The sequence below is a fragment of the Coregonus lavaretus genome, assembly GCF_964263955.1.
Source record: "Coregonus lavaretus genome assembly, chromosome: 28".
Lineage (NCBI taxonomy): Eukaryota > Metazoa > Chordata > Actinopteri > Salmoniformes > Salmonidae > Coregonus > Coregonus lavaretus.
Genome location: NC_140015.1, coordinates 3,316,783 through 3,339,820, shown reverse-complemented (window position 1 = coordinate 3,339,820; position 23,038 = coordinate 3,316,783). Strand labels below are relative to the sequence as shown.

General features: G+C 44.7%; 1 protein-coding gene across 1 annotated transcript; it reads left to right on the top strand.

Moving 5' to 3' along the window:
- The first annotated feature begins 18,730 nt into the window (after positions 1-18,730).
- Positions 18,731-23,001, top strand: LOC311103562 (uncharacterized protein). The gene is made up of 3 exons (XM_084145150.1): positions 18,731-19,026; positions 19,301-20,213; positions 21,975-23,001. The coding sequence occupies exons 1-3, from the start codon at positions 18,819-18,821 to the stop codon at positions 22,177-22,179; spliced, it is 1,326 nt and encodes a 441-aa protein (XP_084001276.1). The 5' UTR covers positions 18,731-18,818; the 3' UTR covers positions 22,180-23,001.
- The last annotated feature ends 37 nt before the right edge of the window (positions 23,002-23,038 follow it).

The window sequence follows — 23,038 nt, the reverse complement described above, 5'->3', positions numbered from 1 at the left end:
AATATATTGGGAGGAATCTTGTCCTGGAGGCAGAGCTGTGCTGTTTCTGCTAGATGGACTAGCCGCAATGTCAATATTGGCTGTATCGTAAAAAAAAAATAGAAAACAAAAATTTGCTTTTTGGTCTTAATTTAATGTTAGTCTTAGGCATAAGGTTAGCAGTGTGGTTAAGGTTAGGGTTAAGGTTAGGGCAGGGCCGGCTTACAGAACGGGCACACTGGGCATAAAGTCAGATTTTAAACCCACACCCAAGAACGAACTACCGCATTTGGGGCCCCTGGGCACCAACCTCCAGGGGGCCCCCAACCAAATTATTATTATTTCTTATTTTATTTTTGATTGGGGGTCCCACAAATTATTGGGAGGGGTGGGGGGGGGCCCTGGAGGTCGGTGCCCAGGGGCCCCAAATGCGGTAGTTCGTTCTTGGGTGTGGGTTTAAAATCACCCTGCAGAGCTGCCTCTAGGTGAGAATTTACGTGGCGCCGACGAACATGGCGGCCTCGCGACTAGCTCTTAGGAAACTTGCAGTATACTTGCAGTATTTTGTTTTTTTATGTATTATTTTTTACATTATTAGCTCAGAAAGTGTTTTGTATCATTACATACAGCCGGGGAAAACTATTGGATATCAGAGCGGCGGTAACTCACCAGCATTACGACCAGGAATAAGTCTTTCCCGAAGCAGATCCTTTGTTTGCTCTCCCCAGGGCAACTGAACTGATTCCAGCGGCTGACCCAAAACATCGCCGGCGGAGGAGAGGCACTCAGAGCGGCCTGCTGGTTCGACTTAGGAGGCGCACACACCACCCACCGCTTCCAAGTATACTACTCGCTAATGTTCAGTCTTTGGTTAACAAGATCGATGAACTTCGGGCAAGGATTTCTTTCCAGAGAGACATCGAGGCCTGTAACATACTTTGTTTCACGGAAACATGGCTCTCTTGGGATATTCTGTCGAAAAAGATCCAGCCAGAGGGGTTCTCAGTTCATCGCGCAGACAGGAATAAATATCTTTCCGGGAAGCAGAAGGGCGGAGGTGTGTGTTTCATGATTAACGACTCATGGTGTAATTGTAGTAACATACAGGAACTCGAGTCCTTTTGTTCACCCGACCTAGAATATCTCACAATCAAATGCCGACCGTATTATCTCCCAAGAGAATTTTCTTTGGTTATAGTCACGGCCGTGTATATCCCCCCTCAAGCCGATACCACAACGGCACTCAAGGAACTTCACTGGACTTTATGCAAACTGGAAACCACATATCCTGAGGCTGCATTTATTGTAGCCGGGGATATTAACAAAGCAAATTTGAGGACTAGGCTGGCGAAGTTCTATCAACATATCAACTGCTGTACTCGCGCTGCCAAAATCCTCGACCATTGCTATTCGAACTTCCGGGATGGTTATAAGGCCCTCCCCCGCCCTCCTTTCGGCAAATCTGACCACGACTCCATTTTGCTCCACCCTTCCTATAGGCAGAAACTCAAACAGGAAATACCCGTGCTAAGGACTATTCAACGCTGGTCTGACCAATCGGAATCCACGCTTCAAGATTGTTTTGATCACGCGGACTGGGATATGTTCCGGGTAGCTTCCGAAAATAATTTAGACGAATACACTGAAACGGTGACTGAGTTTATCAGGAAGTGTATAGGTGATGTTGTGCCCACTGTGACTATTAAAACCTACCCTAACCAGAAACCGTGGATAGATGGCAGCATTCGCGCCAATCTGAAAGTGCGAACCACCGCATTCAACCATGGCAAGGTGACTGGGAATATGGCAGAATACAAACAGTGTAGCTACTCACACCGCAAGGCAATTAAACTGGCAACACATCAGTATAGAGACAAAGTGGAGTCGCAATTCAACGGCTCAGACACGAGACGTATGTGGCAGGGTCTACAGACAATCACAGACTACAAAGGGAAAACCAGCCACGTCGCCGACACCGACGTCTCGCTTCCAGACAAGCTAAACACCTTCTTCGCCCGCTTTGAGGATAACACAGTGCCACTGACGAGGCCCACTACCAAGGACTGTGGCCTCTCCTTCTCCGTGGCCGACGTGATTAAGACATTTAAGCATGTTAACCCCCGCAAGGCAGTCGGCCCAGACGGCATCCCAAGCCGCGTCCTCAGAGCATGCGCAGACTAGCTGGCTGGTGTGTTTATGGACATATTCAATCTCTCCCTTTCCCAGTCTGCTGTTCCCACATGCTTCAAGATGGCCACCATTGTTCCTGTACCCAAGAAAGCAAAGGTAACTGAACTAAATGACTATCGCCCTGTAAGCACTCACCTCTGTCATCATGAAGTGCTTTGAGAGACTAGTCAAGGATCATATCACCTCTACCTTACCTGTCACCCTAGACCCACTTCAATTTGCTTACCGCCTCAATAGATCCACAGACGATGCAATTGCATCACACTGCACACTGCCCTATGTAAGAATCCTGTTCATTGACTATAGCTCAGCATTCAACACCATAGTACCCTCCAAGCTCATCATCAAGCTCGAGGCCCTGGGTCTGAATCCCGCCCTGTGCAACTGGGTCCTGGACTTCCTGACGGGCCGCCCCCAGGTGGTGAAGGTAGGAAACAACATCTCCACTTCGCTGATCCTCAACACTGGGGCCCCACAAGGGTGCGTGCTCAGCCCCCTCCTGTACTCCCTGTTCACCCATGACTGCGTGGCCAATCACGCCTCCAACTCAATCATCAAGTTTGCAGACGACACAACAGTAGTAGGCTTGATTACCAACAATGATGAGACCGCCTACAGGGAGGAGGGGAGGGCTCTGGGAGTGTGGTGCCAGGAAAATAACCTCTCACTCAACGTCAACAAAACAAAGGAGATGATCGTGGACTTCAGGAAACAGCAGAGGGTGCACCCCCCTATCCACATCGACGGGACTGCAGTGGAGAAGGTGGAAAGCTTCAAGTTCCTTGGCGTACACATCACCGACAAACTGAAATGGTCCACCCACGCAGACAGTGTGGTGAAGAAGATGCAACAGAGTCTTTTCAACCTCAGGAGGCTGAAGAAATTCGGCTTGGCACCTAAAACCCTCACAAACTTTTACAGATGCACAATTGAGAGCATCCTCTTGGGCTGTATCACCATCTGATACGGCAACCGCAGGGCTCTCCAGAGGGTGGTGCGGTCTGCCGAACGCATTATCGGGGGGAAACTACCCGCCCTCCAAAACACATACAGCATCCGATGTCACAGGAAGGCCAAAAAGATCATCAAGGACATCAACCACCCGAGCCACTGCCTGTTCACCCCGCTATCATCTAGAAGGCGAGGTCAGTACAGGTGCATCAAAGCTGGGACCGAGAGAATGAAAAACAGCTTCTATCTCAAGGCTGTTAAATAGCCATCACTAGCACATTAGAGGCTGCTGCTGCCTATTGAAATCACTGGCCACTTTAAGAAAGGGAACACTAGTCACTTTAATAATGTTTACAGTCACTTTAATAATGTTTACATATCTTGCACTACTCATCTCATATGTATATACTGCATTCTACTCTATAATATTCTACTGTATCTTAGTCCATGCCGCTCTGTCATTGCTTGTCCATATATGTATATTTTCTTAAATTCCATTCCTTACTAGTTTTGTGTGTATTAGGTATATGTTGTGAAATTGTTAGATATTACTTGTTAGATATTACTGCACTGTCGGAGCTAGAAGCACAAGCATTTCGCTACACCCGCTATAACATCTGCTAAACACGTGTATGTGACAAATAACATTTTATTTTATTTGATTTGATTTAGGACAAGATTTATCCCAATAAATGCCAACCTGCGTTTGATGTGTCTGGTTCTATCTGTGGCTGGTTTGAGTCCGACCGTTTTCAGTGTTTGTTCTTCATAACATTATTGATGACATCTTTGCAAACACCCTTGTGTTTTCTCTTTATTATTAGGTATAATAAAATCCTGAGGGTCACCATGGACACCAGGAGCAAGATCGCAAGACAGCACACCAACAACCATCCCAACCAGACTTTTCCCCTTTCCTACAATCAAAACACTATTCTACAAAAGCGCCTGCAACCTACAGTATACCCCCGTGTCCCCTTTTTTGCTGCACGAGCATGTATGGCCTGTAATATGTTATCTGAAATAGATAGACAAGTCCCTCACCTCTAACTCCTACACCACGGACCCCAACGCTGCCACCAGTGGTGTAGTGCAGGGTAAACATATGTAAACGCCGTTTACGCACCTTTTTAATTTTGCTCGAGTGTTTATCCACCTTTTGCAGATAAATGCATTGAAAGTATAGGGGCCGTTACTTTATTGACTGCGAACGGTGATCTGGAGTTACCCACCTATTTTTTGACCACTCGTCACTGGCTGCCACCATCACTCAGAAAGTAGAAGGCGTCGTGTAGAACAACACTGAGGTAGGATAGACAGTGACAACCAGACTGGTTCCTCTGAATGAGAGAGACGCGTCTAACGAGTCTAACTCTGGTCAACGATGCCATGATCTCCTGCAATGGTTGCCTGAGTCTCTCAGACTGTATTTAAAGTCTGCATGGTTTTCCGGGACCAGGCTGCTCCTCCCAGGCTGTTCCAACGTGACAAAACACGGAGTGTCTCCATTGTCGCCGGAAAGGACATCTGCTTTTCTCTGTAATGGGATTATTTCCTTCCACTGTATCATTAATCTCCAGTCAGTCCACACCACTGTAACGCAACCAAGGGATCCTTTTAACTGTGACGCCAAAACCATCTCACCCTATATAGGATAATGTTAAAGATGGCAAAGGAAGAGTTAAGGAGGGAGGTGACAGGGATTGGAATTGATCTTTGATCAATGTGATGATGTTGATGGGGGGGGCTTTGTGTTCTGAATTTGTTCCAGATCGTTCTTTAATGTGAAGGGAGGGAGGAGTTATAGACAGATTGGACCATCTGCAGTTTGATTTAAGGAAAAACCCATCTATCTTTGCTTCATCGTCTTCGTTTAAAAATAACTGGAATCTGGGGAGAATGAGCCACTCTGAGTTTGGGATTGAGGCAGGGCTGGTAAATCACATGCACTCTCAAACACACTAGCTACACCCCCCTGCGCACACACACGCACACACACACAAACATCCATACACACAGAGTGTAAGAGAAGACAGATGTACGCAGGTACAGAGACACGGGCAGGCACACCCATACGGCTGAATGACTGATTCTCATTGGCTGAGAGAAAGAGGGAGATAAAAACCAGGAGAGGAGAAGAGGGAGAGAGGGAGGGGAGGATTGGGGATAGCTGCATGGGCTGCAGTCCTTTGTTTGGCACAGATAGAGGCAAAGAGGATGTGTGTGTGTGTGTGTGTGTGTGTGTGTGTGTGTGTGTGTGTGTGTGTGTGTGTGTGTGTGTGTGTGTGTGTGTGTGTGTGTGTGTGAGAGAGAGAGAGAGAGAGAGAGAGAGAGAGAGAGAGAGAGAGAGAGAGAGAGAGAGAGAGAGAGAGAGATAGATGGTGTGGTGCTTGTTACTGATGCAGGATAAAAAGTCAGAGAATATACTAGACTGGAAGAACACAGACTGAGCAGAGCTGTTATAGAATGAACACAAAAGACAGGCGGTCATTTTTATGTTGTTGCTTACTCTTCATTTCCCCCTCTTCTATCTACCTCCATATCATCTATCCCTTATTGGTAACTTATTTATTCATTTTACCTTTATTTTAACAGGGAGTCCTATTGAGACCAAGGTCTCTTTTGCAAGGGAGCCATGCATCTTACTTACACAACAACAATGTTCTGAAAGTCTGCTTGACAGTATTTAGACAATTCTAAACATAGTTTGAATCCATTCCTCTCTCTTCAGTATTGCAAATGTATTGCCCACTTTACCTCTCAAAGTATGTAGTCATTATCTTTGATTGTTGCCTCTTTTGTTAAAATTCTATGCAAATGTGCTTAGTGTTTGCCCTTGTCTGGTTGTTATTCACAGAGCATAATGACCTCTCCTCCCTCTGGGAGTCAGTCAGTGTGTCACTGTGTGCCAAAGCCTGGAATGTGAGCCAAGCCACATACAGTAGGGGCAAGGCAGTCTTTGGCTTGACTCTGGCTAAGTGCTCTGTCGGTGTATGTGTGTGTGTGTGTGTGTGTGTGTGAGTGTGTGAGAGAGAGAGAGAGAGAGAGAGAGAGAGAGAGATAGAGAGAGAGAGAGAGAGAGCGCAAGAGAGCGAAAGAGTGTGAGAGAGAGAGAGCGCAAGAGAGCGAAAGAGTGTGAGAGAAATGCAGTGTAACACTTACAGTATTTGTACGGTGTATGGCTGTGTGTGTGTGTGTGTGTGTGTGTGTGTGTGTAAGATAGTCTTTAAGAGTGTGTGTGTTTGCGTGTGAGTGTCTGCCCCCGGATGCTGTGTTTAGGGAGAAGCAGTTGAGTCAGTCCCCTCCCACTCAGTTTAAAGGTGTCATTCTACATGGAAACCACACTCCCTTCACTTCCTGAGACCAGTCCCCTGTGCATGTTTACAATATCGTTTACAGTGTGTTTATAATTAAGAGTTTTTAATGGAGGATGGGTTAACTCTAATGTTTTTACACCAAGGACCTCTTTATGTAGCTGAGAGGCTCGTTGACTTGAGCAGCGCGTTGTAAATAAATAATATGCATATTTATTTGCCATGACGACACATGATATTCACGTCCAAAGTTTACTTTTTCACTTCGATTTGTTTGAGCAGAATAATCTATGTCAACTTGTTTTTTTGGAGACTCTGCTCCACCCTACCTTTTGAAGCACTTCCTCTGAACCACCCTTGAGGTCTAGACTAGCTACCATAGGGTGAAAACCAAAGGAGAAGGTTTCCAATTGGGAATGACGAATGAGGATGTTCCACTCTGACAACGTCAGGGTTTGAGAGGGGCTGCGTCCCAATAATATCTCCTTTCTCCTGAAGTGTACACTCGTTCACTACTTCCCACAAATCTAAAAGCATTGGATTGGAGGAGGCATGGGCTAGAGGGAGGGTGGCGAAATTCACTTTTTGGTCCACCAGTCGTGGATGCCCAAATTTTACCAGTCACAAAGAAAATGAAGATAAATCACAGAAAACGCATGCACATGTTTTGACACACACACACTCAAATATGTGGGCTTTGTATTAAAAAAATCAATGCTCCCAAATGCTCTGTGTGATCACCCGCCAATGTGGATAGGAATAGACATTCTACCAGCTAATGCCAAAATCTACCAGCGTTTGGAGGCATTGGCTAGAGGGAGTTTCTACAATATTTATTGTACAAGTTATTTATTTTCGAATCAGGGAAGTTAACAAGTGCGCACTTTGGGAGGAAGGAGAGATAATTAGGACATTGCCCAAGTCTCCTGTAACCCCATTCACGCCAAAGTGTAGCATGTCTGTTTGTACTAACCACATATGCAAAAACATTTTCAGCTGAAAGTGAATGCTGACTTTTGGCTTCTTTTATTTCCATATCTCAATGGTTGTGCACAACTATGGATATTTAACCTGCTTGCACTATATTGTAGATGTAGTTCACAGAGCTGTATATATATACAGTACCAGTCAAAAGTTTGGACACCTACTCATTTCAGGGTTTTTCTTTATTTTTACTATTTTCTACATTGTAGAATAATAGTGAAGACATCAAAACTATGAAATAACACATGGAATCATGTAGTAACCAAATAAGTGTTTTATTTTTGAGATTCTTCAAATAGCCACCCTTTGCCTTGATGACAGCTTTGCACACTCTTGGCATTCTCTCAACCAGCTTCACCTGGAATGCTATTCCAACAGTCTTGAAGGAGTTCCCACATATGCTGAGCACTTGTTGGCTGCTTTTCCTTCACTCTGCCGTCCGACTCATCCCAAACCATCTCAATTGGGTTGAGGTTGGGGGATTGTGGAGGCCAGGTCATCTGATGCAGCACTCCATCACTCTCCTTCTTGGTAAAATAGCCCTTACACAGCCTGGAGGTGTGTTGTGTCATTGTCCTGTTGAAAAACAAATGATAGTCCCACTAAGCCCAAACCAGATGGGATGGCGTATCGCTGCAGAATACTGTGTTAGCCATGCTGGTTAAGTGTGCCTTGAATTCTAAATCAATCACAGACAGTGTCACCAGCAAAGCACCCCCACACCATAACACCTCCTCCTCCATGCTTTACGGTGGGAACTACACATGCGGAGATCATCCGTTCACCCACACCGATTCTCACAAAGACACGGCGGTTTAAACCAAATACTCCAATTTGGACTCCAGACCAAAGGACAAATTTCCATCGGTCTAATGTCCATTGCTCGTGTTTCTTGGCCCAAGCAAGTCTCTTCTTATTATTGGTGTCCTTTAGTAGTGGTTTCTTTGCAGCAATTCGACCAGGAAGGCCTGATTCACACAGTCCCTTCTGAACAGTTGATGTTGAGATGTGTCTGTTACTTGAACTCTGTGAAGCATTTAATTTGGGCTGCAATTTCTGAGGCTGGTAAATCTAATGAATTTATCCTCTGCAGCAGAGTTAACTCCGGGTCTTCCATTCCTGTGGCGGTCCTCATGAGAGCCAGTTTCATCATAGCGCTTGATGGTTTTTGCGACTGCACTTGAAGAAACTTTCAAAGTCCTTGAAATGTTCCGTATTGACTTACCTTCATGTCTTAAAGTAATGATGGACTGTCGTTTCTCTTTGCTTATTTGAGCTGCTCTTGCCATAATATGGACTTGGTCTTTTACCAAATAGGTCTATCTTCTGTATACCCCCCCCCCCCCCCTACCTTGTCACAACACAACTGATTGGCTCAAATGCATTACGAAGGAAATAAATTCCACAAATTAACTTTTAAGAAGGCACACCTGTTAATTGAAATGCATTCCAGGGGACTATCTCATGAAGCTGGTTGAGAGAATGCCAAGAGTGTGCAAAGCTGTCATCAAGGCAAAGGGTGGCTATTTGAAGAATCTCAAATAGAAAATATATTTTGATTTGTTTAACACTCTTTTGGTTACTACATGATTTCATATGTGTTATTTAATGTCTTCACTATTATTCTACAATGTAAAAAAATAGTACAAATAAAGAAAAACCGTTGAATGAGTAGGTGTGTCCAAACTTTTGACTGGTAGTTTATATATATATATGACTGTGTATGTATATATTTATTTATATAACTGATTATGCCTTTGGTTTGATATTGACTGTTATTGAGCTATTAGTGCTATTATTTGTATTTTTCCATTATTATCATCACTAGTATTACTATTGTCATTATTATGGTTACTATTTCTATTTCCACTGTTATTTCTATTAGCATTGTTGTTCTCTTTATGACATTACAATAGAACAGCACAACACAAAGAAAACAATATTCTACAATGGCCTTCACTGTTATTCAACTGGTTGATTCTGAGCTTCCTTGACAAGAAAACTGCCCTAAAAAAGCATGTTTACAGTTAGTTAGTTACACAATTCATATGCTTCGAAGATAGATACCTTATTTGATTACAACGATGATGACCAACCAGTTCATGAGATAATTTATACACACACACACACACACATAGATGTCTTTCAAGCCACCAGCTGAGTTATCACCATCTTTTCTTCATGTCTTCTTAGTAATTTCCTATTAATCTCTCAGGTCTTTCTTTCTCCCACTAATTCATTAATTAAGAACAGATTTATTCCCAACTAATTAATGTTCTTCTTCTCCTTCTATTTTCTTATTATATTATTAAATGCTATTTAGCAGACGCTTTTATCCAAAGCGACTTAGTCATGTGTGCATACATTTTTACATATGGTTGGTCCTGGGAATCGAACCTTCAAGCGCCATGCTCTACCAGCTGAGCAATACAGGATCACTTTAAAATTATCTATTTGATCCCGTTTCCTGTTTCTTATAAGCTACTTCCTCTCCTATATAATCTATATCCTGTTTGATATATTATCTCTTTGGAAGAGGGTTCTTGGATGACTCCCAAATGGCACCCTACTCCCTTTATAGTGCACTACTTTTGACCAGGGCCCATAGGGCTCTGGTCAAAAGTAGTGCACTATACAGGCAATATGGTGCCATTTGGGAGGTAACCACAGACTGCAGCACCGGTGGTTCCAGACCATCAGCCCACTTAGTTAATCAGTGTTGTTCTTCTTATTGTCGTTGGTTACGGATCTATACTATAATCCTGAATCAGACATCTGTGCAGACTTGCCTGACTGTGCATGCCTTAATTGACTGCTTTATAAACAGACAGTATGAGTATGTATGTACACTACTATGTTAATGCAAGATATTGATAAAGCACTCTGTATTGATCTTGATCCTGTTCTGATTATTTCTGATTATTGATCAAGTTTGAAAGGAACCTTGTGAATAAACCCTAGTTGAGTACGAGCTCTGTTTCACATGGTACATTGCTACACTGAACAAAAATATAAACGCAACATGCAACAATTTCTAAGATTTTACAGTTCATATAAGGAAAGAGTTACAGTTCATACAAGGAAATCAGTCAATTGAAATTAATTTATTAGGCCCTAATCCATGGATTTCACATGACTGGGAATACAGATATGCATCTGTTAGTCACAGATACCTTAAAAAAAAAAGGCAGGGCGTGGATCAGAAAACCAGTCAGTATCTGCTGTGACCGCCATTTGCCTCATGCAGCGCAACACATCTCCTTCACATAGAGTTGACCTTGCAACACGGGCTGTGTATTATCATGCTGAAACATGAGGTGATGGCGGCGGATGAATGGCACGACAATGGGCCTCAGGATCTCGTCACAGTATCTCTGTGCATTCAAATTAACATCGATAAAACGCAATTGTGTTCATTGTCCGTAGCTTATGCCTGCCTGCCCATGCCATAACCCCACTGCCACCATGGGGCATTCTGTTTACAACGTTAACAGCAGCAAACCGCTCGCCCACACGACGCCATACACGCTGTCTGCCATCTGCCTGGTACAGTTGAAACAGGAATTCATCTGTGAAGAGCACACTTCCCCAGCGTGCCAGTGGCCATCGAAGGTGAGCATTTGCCCACTGAAGTTGGTTACGACGCTAAACTGCAGTCAGGTCAAGACCCTGGTGAGGACGACGAGCACGCAGATCAGCTTCCCTGAGACGGTTTTTGACAGTTTGTGCAGAAATTATTCGGTTGTGCAAACCCACAGTTTCATCAGCTTTCCGGGTGGCTGGTCTCAGACGATCCCGCAGGTGAAGAAACCAGATGTGGAGGTCCTTGGCTGGCGTGGTTACACGTGGTCTGCGGGTTGGGAAGCCGGTTGGACGTACTGCCAAATTCTCTAAAACGATGTTGGAGGCGGATTATGGTAGAGAAAGGAACATTCAATTCTCTGGCAACAGCTCTGGTGGACATTCCTGCAGTCAGCATGCCAATTGCACGCTCCCTCAAAACTTGAGACATCTGTGGCATTGAGTTGTGTGACAAAACTGCACATTTTAGAGTGGCCTTTTATTGTCCCCAGCACAAGGTGCACCTGTGTAATGATCATGCTGTTTATTCAGCTTCTTGATATGCCCCACCTGTCAGGTGGATGGATTATCTTGGCAAAGGCAAAATGCTCACTAACTGGTATGTAAACAAATGTGTGCACAGAATTTGAGAGAAATAAGCTTTTTGTGCGTATAGAACATTTCCGGGACCTTTTATTTCATCTCAAGAAACATGGGACCAACACTTTATGTTGCATTTATATTTATGTTCAGTAATACATCTCCCTACATGTTAGTCCTGAACTGCGTCAGACTCGCTCTCCTTCCATCGTTTTCCCTACCTTAAGAATGTGCTTGAGATAGGGTATCCGAGAAACCCACTCGTCTTGTGTGTGTGTGTGAATTTCTGTTATGTGTTTCTAGGATGTTGCGGTTGTCAAGGCAACGGTTGGCAGGGAGGGAGAGCAACCGGAGAAGCGGGGATAGAGCAGGGAGGGAGTGAGGTCTGACTTCTCATTTACATTTTAAATCCATATGAATTATTAAAAGATTCTGCCACCGTGCCTGGAATAAAGGAGAGAGAGAAAACGATGGGGCTGTAGAGAAAGAGGGATAGGGTGGATAGATAAAAAGGAAGGGAGAGAGTGGTGGGGGGGGGGGGAGCACCACACGTTGGGGAGGATGGCTACTGGAGATGGCAGTAGAAAGAAAAGGTGATGGAGGTAAACCAAAATAAATGGGGTAGCTACAAATCGCTGACAAGTGGGGAAAAAAACAAGGCATTATCAGACAGATAATGAGATGGATGGACTTGTTCTGTTTGTAAGGAGGGGTGGGGTGGGGTGGGGGAGGCAGAGAGCAGAGTGGGAGTACAGATGGCGAGAGAGAGAGATAGAAAGAGAGGGAGATAAAGAAAACAGGTAGGATGACACAAAAGCAGAAAAGGAAGGAACTAGAGAGACAGATACAGGTAAACATAAAGGTAGACATATCGAGCAACAACAAAAATATTCGGTGAAAAAATGCAGTTGAACACAGAGAGGAAAGGGGGAGAGGGAGGGGTAAAAAGGTTTGGTGTAATAGAGGGAGAGAAGGAGAGAAACAAAACGAGAAATAGTGTCCTGTATGTGCTGTGCTTTTGATGTTCTGAACCAAGAGCCATGAAAAAAACACACACACACGTGTTAGTAGAGTTCAAAGGAGGATGTGTGTGTATGTAGGGCACAGGATCCGAGCAGCAGTAAGGAGGGATTGGTGTGTCTCCAGACTTAACTCTGTGAGAAGATAGATTCTGACTTGCCGGTTTTAGCAGATGGAGAGAAAGAACGCAGTGTGCTACAGAGGACAGGGGAAAGGAAGGGAGAGGAGATCTCTTGGGAGATAGCATTTGGGACTTAAAGTGAGGGAGGGAACGACACCGGCTGCTACACTCCATATTCTGTAAAATGATTTTTTTCCATTGAATGCAACGCTTTATCGAAATCCTCCCCCCTTGAATGTAACACAGACCCTCCCTGTACAGCCGACCCGGGATTCCATCCCACCTCAACAACACTGTGCTCCAGAAGCTAGCGTGCTAACTTCACAATGTACATTGTCAAATGTTAAATGGTCCAAATCTAAATTAATCCAGGTAAATAACTATTTCAGAAATTTTCTAAAATGGCTGATTCAAAGCGTCTTTCAGTTCAGGCTGATGATGCAGTATCTAGCCTTTTAACCTCCTAGCAGAATCAGTATTCAATTAATTGCAGATAGTGGCCTTCCAGATAGTCAGATATTTCATATTTTAAAAGTGTGTTTGATTTGTCAAGCAGCTTTTCGTGGATGGAGGGAGTCAATTCAATTCCATTCCATTCAATTCAAAACACTTGGTTTATCCCACAGGGGCCAATAATATTGTCAGTAGTGTAGATACGTTAAACCCACATAACATTAACATACGACATGATCACAGCAACAACAACACCACCAATATGATTTGGAAAGGGGCAGACCTGTGTTGACGTGACCTGTTCAGCTCTGATGACCACCGTATCTATAACCTTTCTATATAGAGTGTGAACTCCCTTCATCACCCAGGACACATTGCTGTGCGAATGAAATGCACTTCTGAGAGCGCTATAGATCCGAAAATCCACTATCTGCAATCTGACTCCTGGGGGGGGGGGGGGGGGGGGGGGATGGTGACACAGTGGCAAAACATGAAACCACACGCCCCAGAAACTAAACAGTAAAGAATTTATCAAAAACCTTCAACTCAGGCCAAAATCCTATTATTCAGTAGTTCTCAACTCTACAGCTAAACATTTAATAACTCACCTGCAAACATTCTAACTCAACCTTTAACCATAAGATTCTGTCAGTACAAGATGCATATTTTCTACCCCTTTTCCTGGTTCACCAATAAGAGAAAGAAACAGAGAGGAAGCGAGAGAGATTATGATTGCATACTCCTCACGTCATCTCTCCTCGTCTCCTTCTCAAAACCAATTGAATGAGAAAGCAAAAGGTCCCGCCCCTCACACCTTCTCCTCCAATGGGGTTTGAGAAGGAGACGCGGACAGAGGACGTGAGGAGTATGCAATTGGCAATTGAGATCGTCCCAGAGAGAAGGAGAGAAGTAGAGGGAGAGAGCGACAGAGAGAGAAGTAGAGAGACAGGGACAGCGTTAAAGAGAGTAAAGGAGATATTTAGAGAGGGTTACAGTTAACCTTCAGGGATTTCTTTTGCTTCTCTGACTGAATTATCTCATCGTTAAATCTGAATGAATTATCTAATCAATAAATCAGATTAAGGGACTGCAGCCTCTCCCACACAATCTGCATCTCCTCTCCTGCATGGAGGACGGCAGTGGGCAGTCCAGTCCAGTCCAGAGGATCACGCACCTCTTCGTCTCCCGATAAAGCCCTGATGTTGATACCACAGGAGGATAAGAGGCAGACCTGGGATGCGTCCCAAATGGCACCCTATTCCCTATATAGTGCCGTTGGGCCCTGGTCAAAATCAGTGAATATGGAATAGGGTGCCATTTGGGATGCAAACCCAGACGACCAATCCCAGTCCCAAGCGCTTTGGTGGAGGACCTAGGCTGGCAGTGGCTCGCTCTGTCCAATTACCAGTGTCTGAATTCTCTTGGGCGTATTTCTTAAAATGTAGCTACTGTTATTAACCTTTCTTAGACACTAGACACTTTATTTTGTACTTACCTGTAATTTCCCAGGAGAGCCACCACCTGCAACGACCCGGGGAAGAGTTGCAGAGGAGTTGAGAGTTAGTTGATGTTGATATAGCCTCCTCCTACAGGAAATATACTGGAAGAAAGGTAAAACCCGCACTCACTGAAATATTCTTTAAGTTTAAATGTCTTATTTTTTAGCAGCAGTGATCAAAACAAACGGATGCGTTTCTTTCTTCCAGTATATGCCTTTGGTACCCAGCACCCAAATAATTTTCTGGACTACAAAACGTTTGAGCTGAGCACGCCAATTTCTCTTTCAAAGATAAAGAGATCCCATCTTTAATCACCTTGACCTGTAATTCAATTGAGTTTCATTAAATATGCCTACTACGTTTGTGTGATGAGTAACCTTGCCTGAGACCTGAAGACTTGAAAGTATTTGAAAGCCAAGTTAACAAACAGATCACCGTCCATTTCGAATCCCACCGTACCTTCTCTGCTATGCAATCTAGTTTCCGAGCTGGTCATGGGTGCACCTCAGCCACGCTAAAGGTCCTAAACGATATTATAACCGCGATCGATAAAAGACAGTACTGTGCAGCCGTCTTCATCGACCTGGCCAAGGCTTTCGACTCTGTCAATCACCGCATTCTTATTGGCAGACTAAATAGCCTTGGTTTCTCAAATGACTGTCTCGCCTGATTCACCAACTACTTCTCAGATAGAGTTCAATGTGTCAAATCAGAGGGCCTGTTGGCTGGACCTCTGGCAGTCTCTATGGGGGTGCCACAGGGTTCAATTCTCGAGCCGACTCTATTCTCTGTGTATATCAATGATGTCGCTCTTGCTGCTGGTGACTCTCAGATCCACCTCTACGCAGACGACACCATTTTGTATACATCTGGCCCTTCATTGGACACTGTGTTAAAAAACCTCCAAACGATCTTCAATGCCATACACTCCTTCCGTAGCCTCTAACTGCTCTTAAACACTAGTAAAACTAAATGCATGCTCTTCAATCGAACGCTGCTTGCACCCGCCTGCCCGACTAGAATCACTAATCTCAGCGGGTCTGACTTAGAATATGTGGACAACTACAAATACCTAGGTGTCTGGTTAGACTGTAAACTCTCCTTCCAGACTCACATTAAGCATCTCCAATCCAAAGTTAAATCTAGAATCAGCTTCCTATTTCGCAAAACAAAGCCTCCTTCACTCATGCTGCCAAACATGCCCTCGTTAAACTGACTATCCTACCGATCCTTGACTTCGGCGATGTCATTTACAAAATAGCCTCCAACACTCTACTCAGCAAATTGGATGTAGTCTATCACAGTGCCATCCGTTTTGTCACCAAAGCCCCATATACTACCCACCACTGTGACCTGTACGCTCTCGTTGGCTGGCCCTCACTACATATTCGTTGCCAAACCCACTGGCTCCAGGTCATCTATAAATCACTGCTAGGCAAATCCCCGCCTTATCTTAGCTCATTGGTCACCATAGCAACACCCACCTGTAGTATGCGCTCCAGCAGGTATATCTCAAAAAACCTACACTCGATCCCTCCGATGTCAACAACTACAGACCAGTATCCCTTCTTTCTTTTCTCTCCAAAACTCTTGAGCGTGCCGTCTTTAGCCAACTCTCTTGTTATCTCTCAGAATGACCTTCTTGATCCAGACCAGTCAGGTTTCAAGACTGGTCATTCAACTGAGACTGCTCTTCTCTGTGTCACGGAGGCTCTCCGCACTGCTAAAGCTAACTCTCTCTCCTCTGCTCTCATCCTTCTAGACATATCTGCTGCCTTTGATACTGTGAACCATCAGATCCTCCTCTCCACCCTCTCCGAGTTGGGCATCTCCGGCGCGGCTCACTCTTGGATTGCGTCCTACCTCACAGGTCGCTCCTACCAGGTGGCGTGGTGAGAATCTGTCTCCGCATCACGTGCTCTCACCACTGGTGTCCCCCAGGGCTCAGTTCTAGGCCCTCTCCTATTCTCTCTATACACCAAGTCACTTGGCTCTGTCATATCCTCACATGGTCTCTCCTATCATTGCTACGCAGACGACACACAATTAATCTTCTCCTTTCCCCCTTCTGATAACCAGGTGGCGAATCGCATCTCTGCATGTCTGGCAGACATATCAGTGTGGATGACGGATCACCACCTCAAGCTGAACCTCGGCAAGACGGAGCTGCTCTTCCTCCCGGGGAAGGACTGCCCGCTCCATGATCTCGCCATCACGGTTGACAACTCCGTTGTGTCCTCCTCCCAGAGTGCAAAGAACCTTTGCGTGACCCTGGACAACACCCTGTCGTTCTCCGCTAACATCAAAGCGGTGACCCGATCCTGTAGGTTCATGCTCTACAACATTCGCAGAGTACGACCCTACCTTACACAGGAAGCGGCACAGGTCCTAATCCAGGCACTTGTCATCTCCCGTCTGGATTACTGCAACTCGCTGTTGGCTGGTCTCCCTGCCTGTGCCATTAAACCCCTACAACTCATCCAGAACGATGCAGCCTGTCTGGTGTTCAACCTTCCCAAGTTCTTTCACGTCACCCCGCTCCTCTGCACACTCCACTGGCTTCCAGTTGAAGCCTGCATCTGCTACAAGACCATGGTGCTTGCCTACGGAGCTGTGAGGGGAACGGCACCTCCGTACCTTCAGGCTCTGATCAGTCCCTACACCCAAACGAGGGCATTGCGTTCATTCACCTCTGGCCTGCTGGCCCCCCTACCTCTACGGAAGCACAGTTCCCGCTCAGCCCAGTCAAAACTGTTCGCTGCTCTGGCACCCCAATGGAGGAACAAGCTCCCTCACGATGCCAGGACAGTGGAGTCACTCACCACCTTCCGGAGACACTTCAAACCCCACCTCTTTAAGGAATACCTGGGATAGGATAAAAGTAATCCTTCTACCCTCCCTCTACCCCACCCCCCAAAAAAATATATATATATTGTAAAGTGGTTGTCCCACTGGCTATCATAAGGTGAATGCACCAATTTGTAAGTCGCTCTGGATAAGAGCGTCTGCTAAATGACGAAAATGTAAATGTAATCTCACTGGACATCCCCAAAGCCAACACCTCCTTTGGCCGTCATTCCTTCCAGTTCTCTGCTGCTAATGACTGGAACGAACTGAAAAAATCTCTGAAGCTGGAGACTCTTATCTCCCACACTAACTTTAAGCATCAGTTGTCAGAGCAGCTTACCGATCACTGCACCTGTACACAGCCCATCTGTAATTAGCCCACCGAACTACCTCATCCCCATATTGTTATTTATTTTGCTCATTTGCACTCCGGTATCTCTATTTGCACATCTTCTTCTGCACATCTATCACTCCAGTGTTAATACTAAATTGTAATTATTTTGCACTATGGCCTATTTATTGCCTTACCTCCATAACTTACTACATTTGCACACACTGTATATAGATGTTCTATTGTGTTATTGACTGTATGTTTTGTTTTATCCCATGTGTAACTCTGTGTTGTTGTTGTTTTTATCGCACTGCTTTGCTTTATCTTGGCCAGGTCGCAGTTGTAAATGAGAACTTGTTCTCAACTGGCTTCCCTGGTTAAATAAAGGTTAAATAAAAAATATAAAAAATATAAAAAGACTTGCCTTAGTTCCCCAAGATAAATCGCTTTAGCTCAGCGAGATAAACACAGTCTTGTGGCACCCCAGCAACCTGTGTTTGAATACTGTAGGTCACATAAACCTTAATTTGTGCTAATTTAATATTTATTTGATAAATCACCCACCGTGCACATTGGCCTGACCCCAAAAACCACATATTAGCCTATTGGGGTGGTATATCTGCTGGCTTCACTAGGTCTGTCTATTTAGTGTTATTTGTGTTTGGGGCTTACCTCTTTGATTAAGGGCTGAATGATAAATTAGTTGAGTAGTTGAATCAGATGTTGTTGGGATGGACCAGGATTGACGGATCGTGTTATAAAACTACTGATGCAGAGGAAATTATGCAGGGTTGCACTGCCCCCTTGTAGCTCAAAACAAGACAGCCATTTCACTTCCCAAACAGCAGGTGGCGATAAAACACATACACACTTCCTATTCACCCAACTACCAACAAGCGAAGAGTAAAATCACAACATCAGCTGAGAGAGAGACGAGACATTATTCTGCACTATTTTATGTGTTTAAAATGACCAAACTACAGCTGTTGAATGCTTACCTGACAGAACGTTTAACGGTAGTGGTGCGGGAGATTCTGGACGTGGTCGGGGACACAGTGGCGGAGTACGGAGAAGAGACGGCTAGGACGAAGAGAGAGAATGAAAGCGCGAAGAGAGAAAATGAAAGCCTGCAGCGACAGCTCCGGGACATCCTACTCTTGGCGGAGACAGACTGGCGTAAGAACATTTTGTTGGATTATACTAATTTAATGATCATGCAGAAATGAGTTGGAAACCTGTCAACTAGCTAGCTACTTTGGGTGACGTCTTTCTGTTTGTCTGACGACGATTGACAGTAACTTTACGTTGGCTCGCGATAAGTGGCCGAATTCCAAATATCCCTCGCAGCAAACATGAACAAATAATAGTAGTACATGATTAATTACATATTTACTCAATTTCTTAATTATTTAGTGACTGCACTTTGTCTTTGCACCCTCTTTCTATGCAGGATCCACCACCCTTTCTCTCTCTGGACAGCAGCAACTCTGTGAGCAAGAGTGGCGCTCCAGTCAGGAACAGGACCCAGAGCCCCTGCAGCAGAGCCAGGTCAACAGACGAGGGCTACAGGCACAGACCCAGGTAGCGTTGGGTCAGGATGGGGGTCTCACAGGACCAAACCATGGACACACTGAAGCGGTCCGAGTAGAAGAGAAGTCCAGTCCAGGAGAGGCAATCCCAAAGTCTGAGCTCAACTCAGACCCAGAACCCAAGGGTTTTGGAAACACCTCGTCCTTGGCCCCGTCTCCATTCTCCTCCAATGCCCACTGTGCCACAACAACGGGAGCAGCCAACGCTGAAGTGCCAGTCCTTAGGACAGAGAGAAAGAGGTCTTCTCCCATCGACCCAATCCAGGGAAGGATCAAAATGGAACCCAAGGAATGCGACGTCACAGTGAACCTCACCAACCATGAACCTCAATCCAGTTCAGGCTACACAGGTCATCCTATAATACTACTACCCCACAACCATGAACTCTCAGGCGACGCTGGCTTCAAAGACCTTCCAGATATGGACATCTCAGAGCTCCATAACACACCTGTACATGAAACACATGAAACAGAGCCTGGGCCCAAGGACGGGGTGTTGACATACAACGAGAGTAACAACTTCACCCCCACCGACCACCAGGAGGGGCGCCCACACCGCTGCACCCGCTGTGGGGAGAGTTTCAGCCAGGCGGCCAGCCTCGACCTCCACCTGCAGTACAAGAAGCCCTACGCCTGTGACTGGTGCTGTAAATCCTTCGCCCAGTCGGCTGACCTGCGGCGCCACCACCGCATCCACACGGGGGAGAGGCCCCACCGCTGCTCCTGGTGCTCCAAAAGCTTTACCCAGAGAGGCAACCTGAGACGACACCTGAGGTTGGCATACATTAATATGTTGTATTATTATACAGTGAGCTCCAAAAGTATTGGGACAGTGACACATTTTGTTGTTTTGGCTCTGTACTCCAGCACTTTGGATTTGAAGTGATACAATGACTATGAGGTTACACTGCAGACTGTCAGCTTTAATTTAAGGGTATATTCATCCATATTGGGTGAACCATTTAGAAATTACAGCACTTTTTGTACATAGTCCCCATTTTAGGGGACCAAAAGTATTGGGACAAATTCACTTATGTGTATTAAAGTAGTCAACATTTTAGTATTTGGTCCCATATTCCTAGCACGCAATGATTACATCAAGCTTGTGACTCTACAAACTTGTTGGATGTATTTGCTGTTTGTTTTCATTTTTGTTTCAGATTATTTTGTGCCCAATAGAAATGAATGGTAAATAATGGATTGTGTCATTTTGGAGGCCAAATATTTTTTGGTCAATAAGAATAGAATATGTTTCTAAACAGCCGTCTATCTTTACATAAAAGCTAAGTACTGACTCTGTGGCTGGGTCATGGGCATTGGGCAGGTATGGCAGTATGTGCTATATAGGTTGTAGGCCTATGACAACTTGTCCTCCATTAAATGTTGATCACCTGGTTCATCCCTATCACCAGGGCCGGCTCCAGGCATAAGCAACATAAGCACCACAGTTGGGGTCTCAACTTACTATTGAGAGTTAGAATAGTAGAATACATAAGGTGCAAGTGGTTGTGCATCAGCAATTTGTCTCTTGTATGTCATCACTGACAGTCACTCAATTAGCCATGTCAGCTAACCATTTTTAGATTGGTAAATTAGTCTAGCAAGCTATCTAAACTTGTAGTAATCATGGCCGACTACCGACCGGCCACGCAGGGCACGTGCCCAGGGGCCCTGACCTCCAGGTGGCCCCCATTGATTTTGTTAGTCACTCTCACTCAGATATCATTAACATTGCATAAGTCATGGCATAATGTGTAGAATTGCAGGAAATGTACTTTAAAACTGAAAACAATTATCTCCATCACATGGCAAAAGGAGTAGAATTTAAGCAAATTTGCTGTAAAACTGGAGAAAAAAAATATCTTTGCCCCGTGGCAAAAGGAGTAGAATTCATGTGGATGCTACTGTAATCATTAATGTAGAAGTGTTTAGAAACGTATTATATTCTTATTTACAATAAGTGACTCAAAAAACAACACAATACATTACCATTCATTTCTATTGGCCACAAAATTATCTGACACACAACCAAAACAAAGAGCAAATGCATCCAACAAGTTTGTAGAGTCACAAGCTTGCTGTAGTCATTGCGTGCTAGGAATATGGGACCAAATACTAAACTTGACTACTTTAATACACATAAGTGAATTTGTCCCAATACTTTTGGTCCCCTAAAATGGGGGGACTATGTACAGAAAGTACTGTAATTTCTAAACGGTTCACCCGATATGGATGAAAATACCCTCCAATTAAAAGCTGACAGTCGACACTTTAACCTCAGTCATTGTAGTGCTGGAGTACAGAGCCAAAACAACAAAAAATGTGTCACTGTCCCAATAGTTTTGTAGCTCACTGTATATTGTAGTGAATTTAGGCGGTAGCCCTGACTAGCGACTGTCAATCCAACACCTTAGCCATTACGCCAAAAAAGCCAAACCTCTTGACGAGGTTGCTAGGTGTTGGGTTAAAGTCTCTTCACTCCATTTATATATGATTATTTTTTAAATTTTTTGAAAAACGTATTATATATTATAGGATCCACACCGGTGAGAGACCCTACAGCTGCCCCTACTGCCAAAGGACCTTCAGCGACGGAGACACCATGAAGAAGCACAAACGGACTCACTCTGGGGAGAAACCCTATCGCTGTGTCCAGTGTCCCAAGAGCTTTACCGTGGCCAGCGGCCTGCGGGTACACCTGAACACACACCTGACAGATGCAGGGCAGCTCATCACATGAGGAGGACAATGCGCTAACTAATCAGCTGCTACTGAATCAGCTACACCTTTTCAAACACACGAGGACATGAAGGGATTGTGAAACGTTGAAGTGTTTTAGCCATAGGAATATTTCCTAAATGTATTTATTGGGATGAATAAGAAGAGTGCAGTAGAAAACTAATGGATAATGTCATCTTGACTGATGTTTCCAGCTTGATTGAAGAGTGTGTGTCTGTGAAAATGAATTTAATCAGTCCATCACCTACCGAGTGGCGCAGTGGTCTAAGGCACTGCATCGCAGTGCTAGCTGTGCCACTAGAGATCCTGGTTCGAATCCAGGCTCTGTCGTAGCCGGCCTCGACCGGGAGACCCATGGGGCGGCGCACAATTGGCCCAGCGTCGTCCAGGGTAGGGGAGGGAATGGCCGGCAGGGATGTAGCTCAGTTGGTAGAGCATGGTGTTTGCAACGCCATGGTTGTGGGTTTGTTTCCACCGGGGGGCCAGTATGAAAAATAAAAAATAATGTTTGCACTCACTAACTGTAAGTCGCTCTGGATAAGAGCGTCTGTGGGTTCGTTTCCACCGGGGGGGCAGTATGAAAAATAGCTAAATGACTAAAATCAATCATTGAATTATTAAAATCACATGTCTGATTCTGTATTTATTTTGTGTTAAAGTTTAACCATCTTTCAGGTTCTTTATTTCCAAAAGGAAGATGCCAGATGCTTTTCTCACATCACCTTCACTCAAGATATTTATTAATATACTCATTAATAAGGGTGCAAAACTAACAGTAGATCTTAAGTAGAAAACCCCTTTAATAAAACTCTTGCCTCCCCTTTTTCATGAATTACGGTAGCGTTTTTATCACATGACCA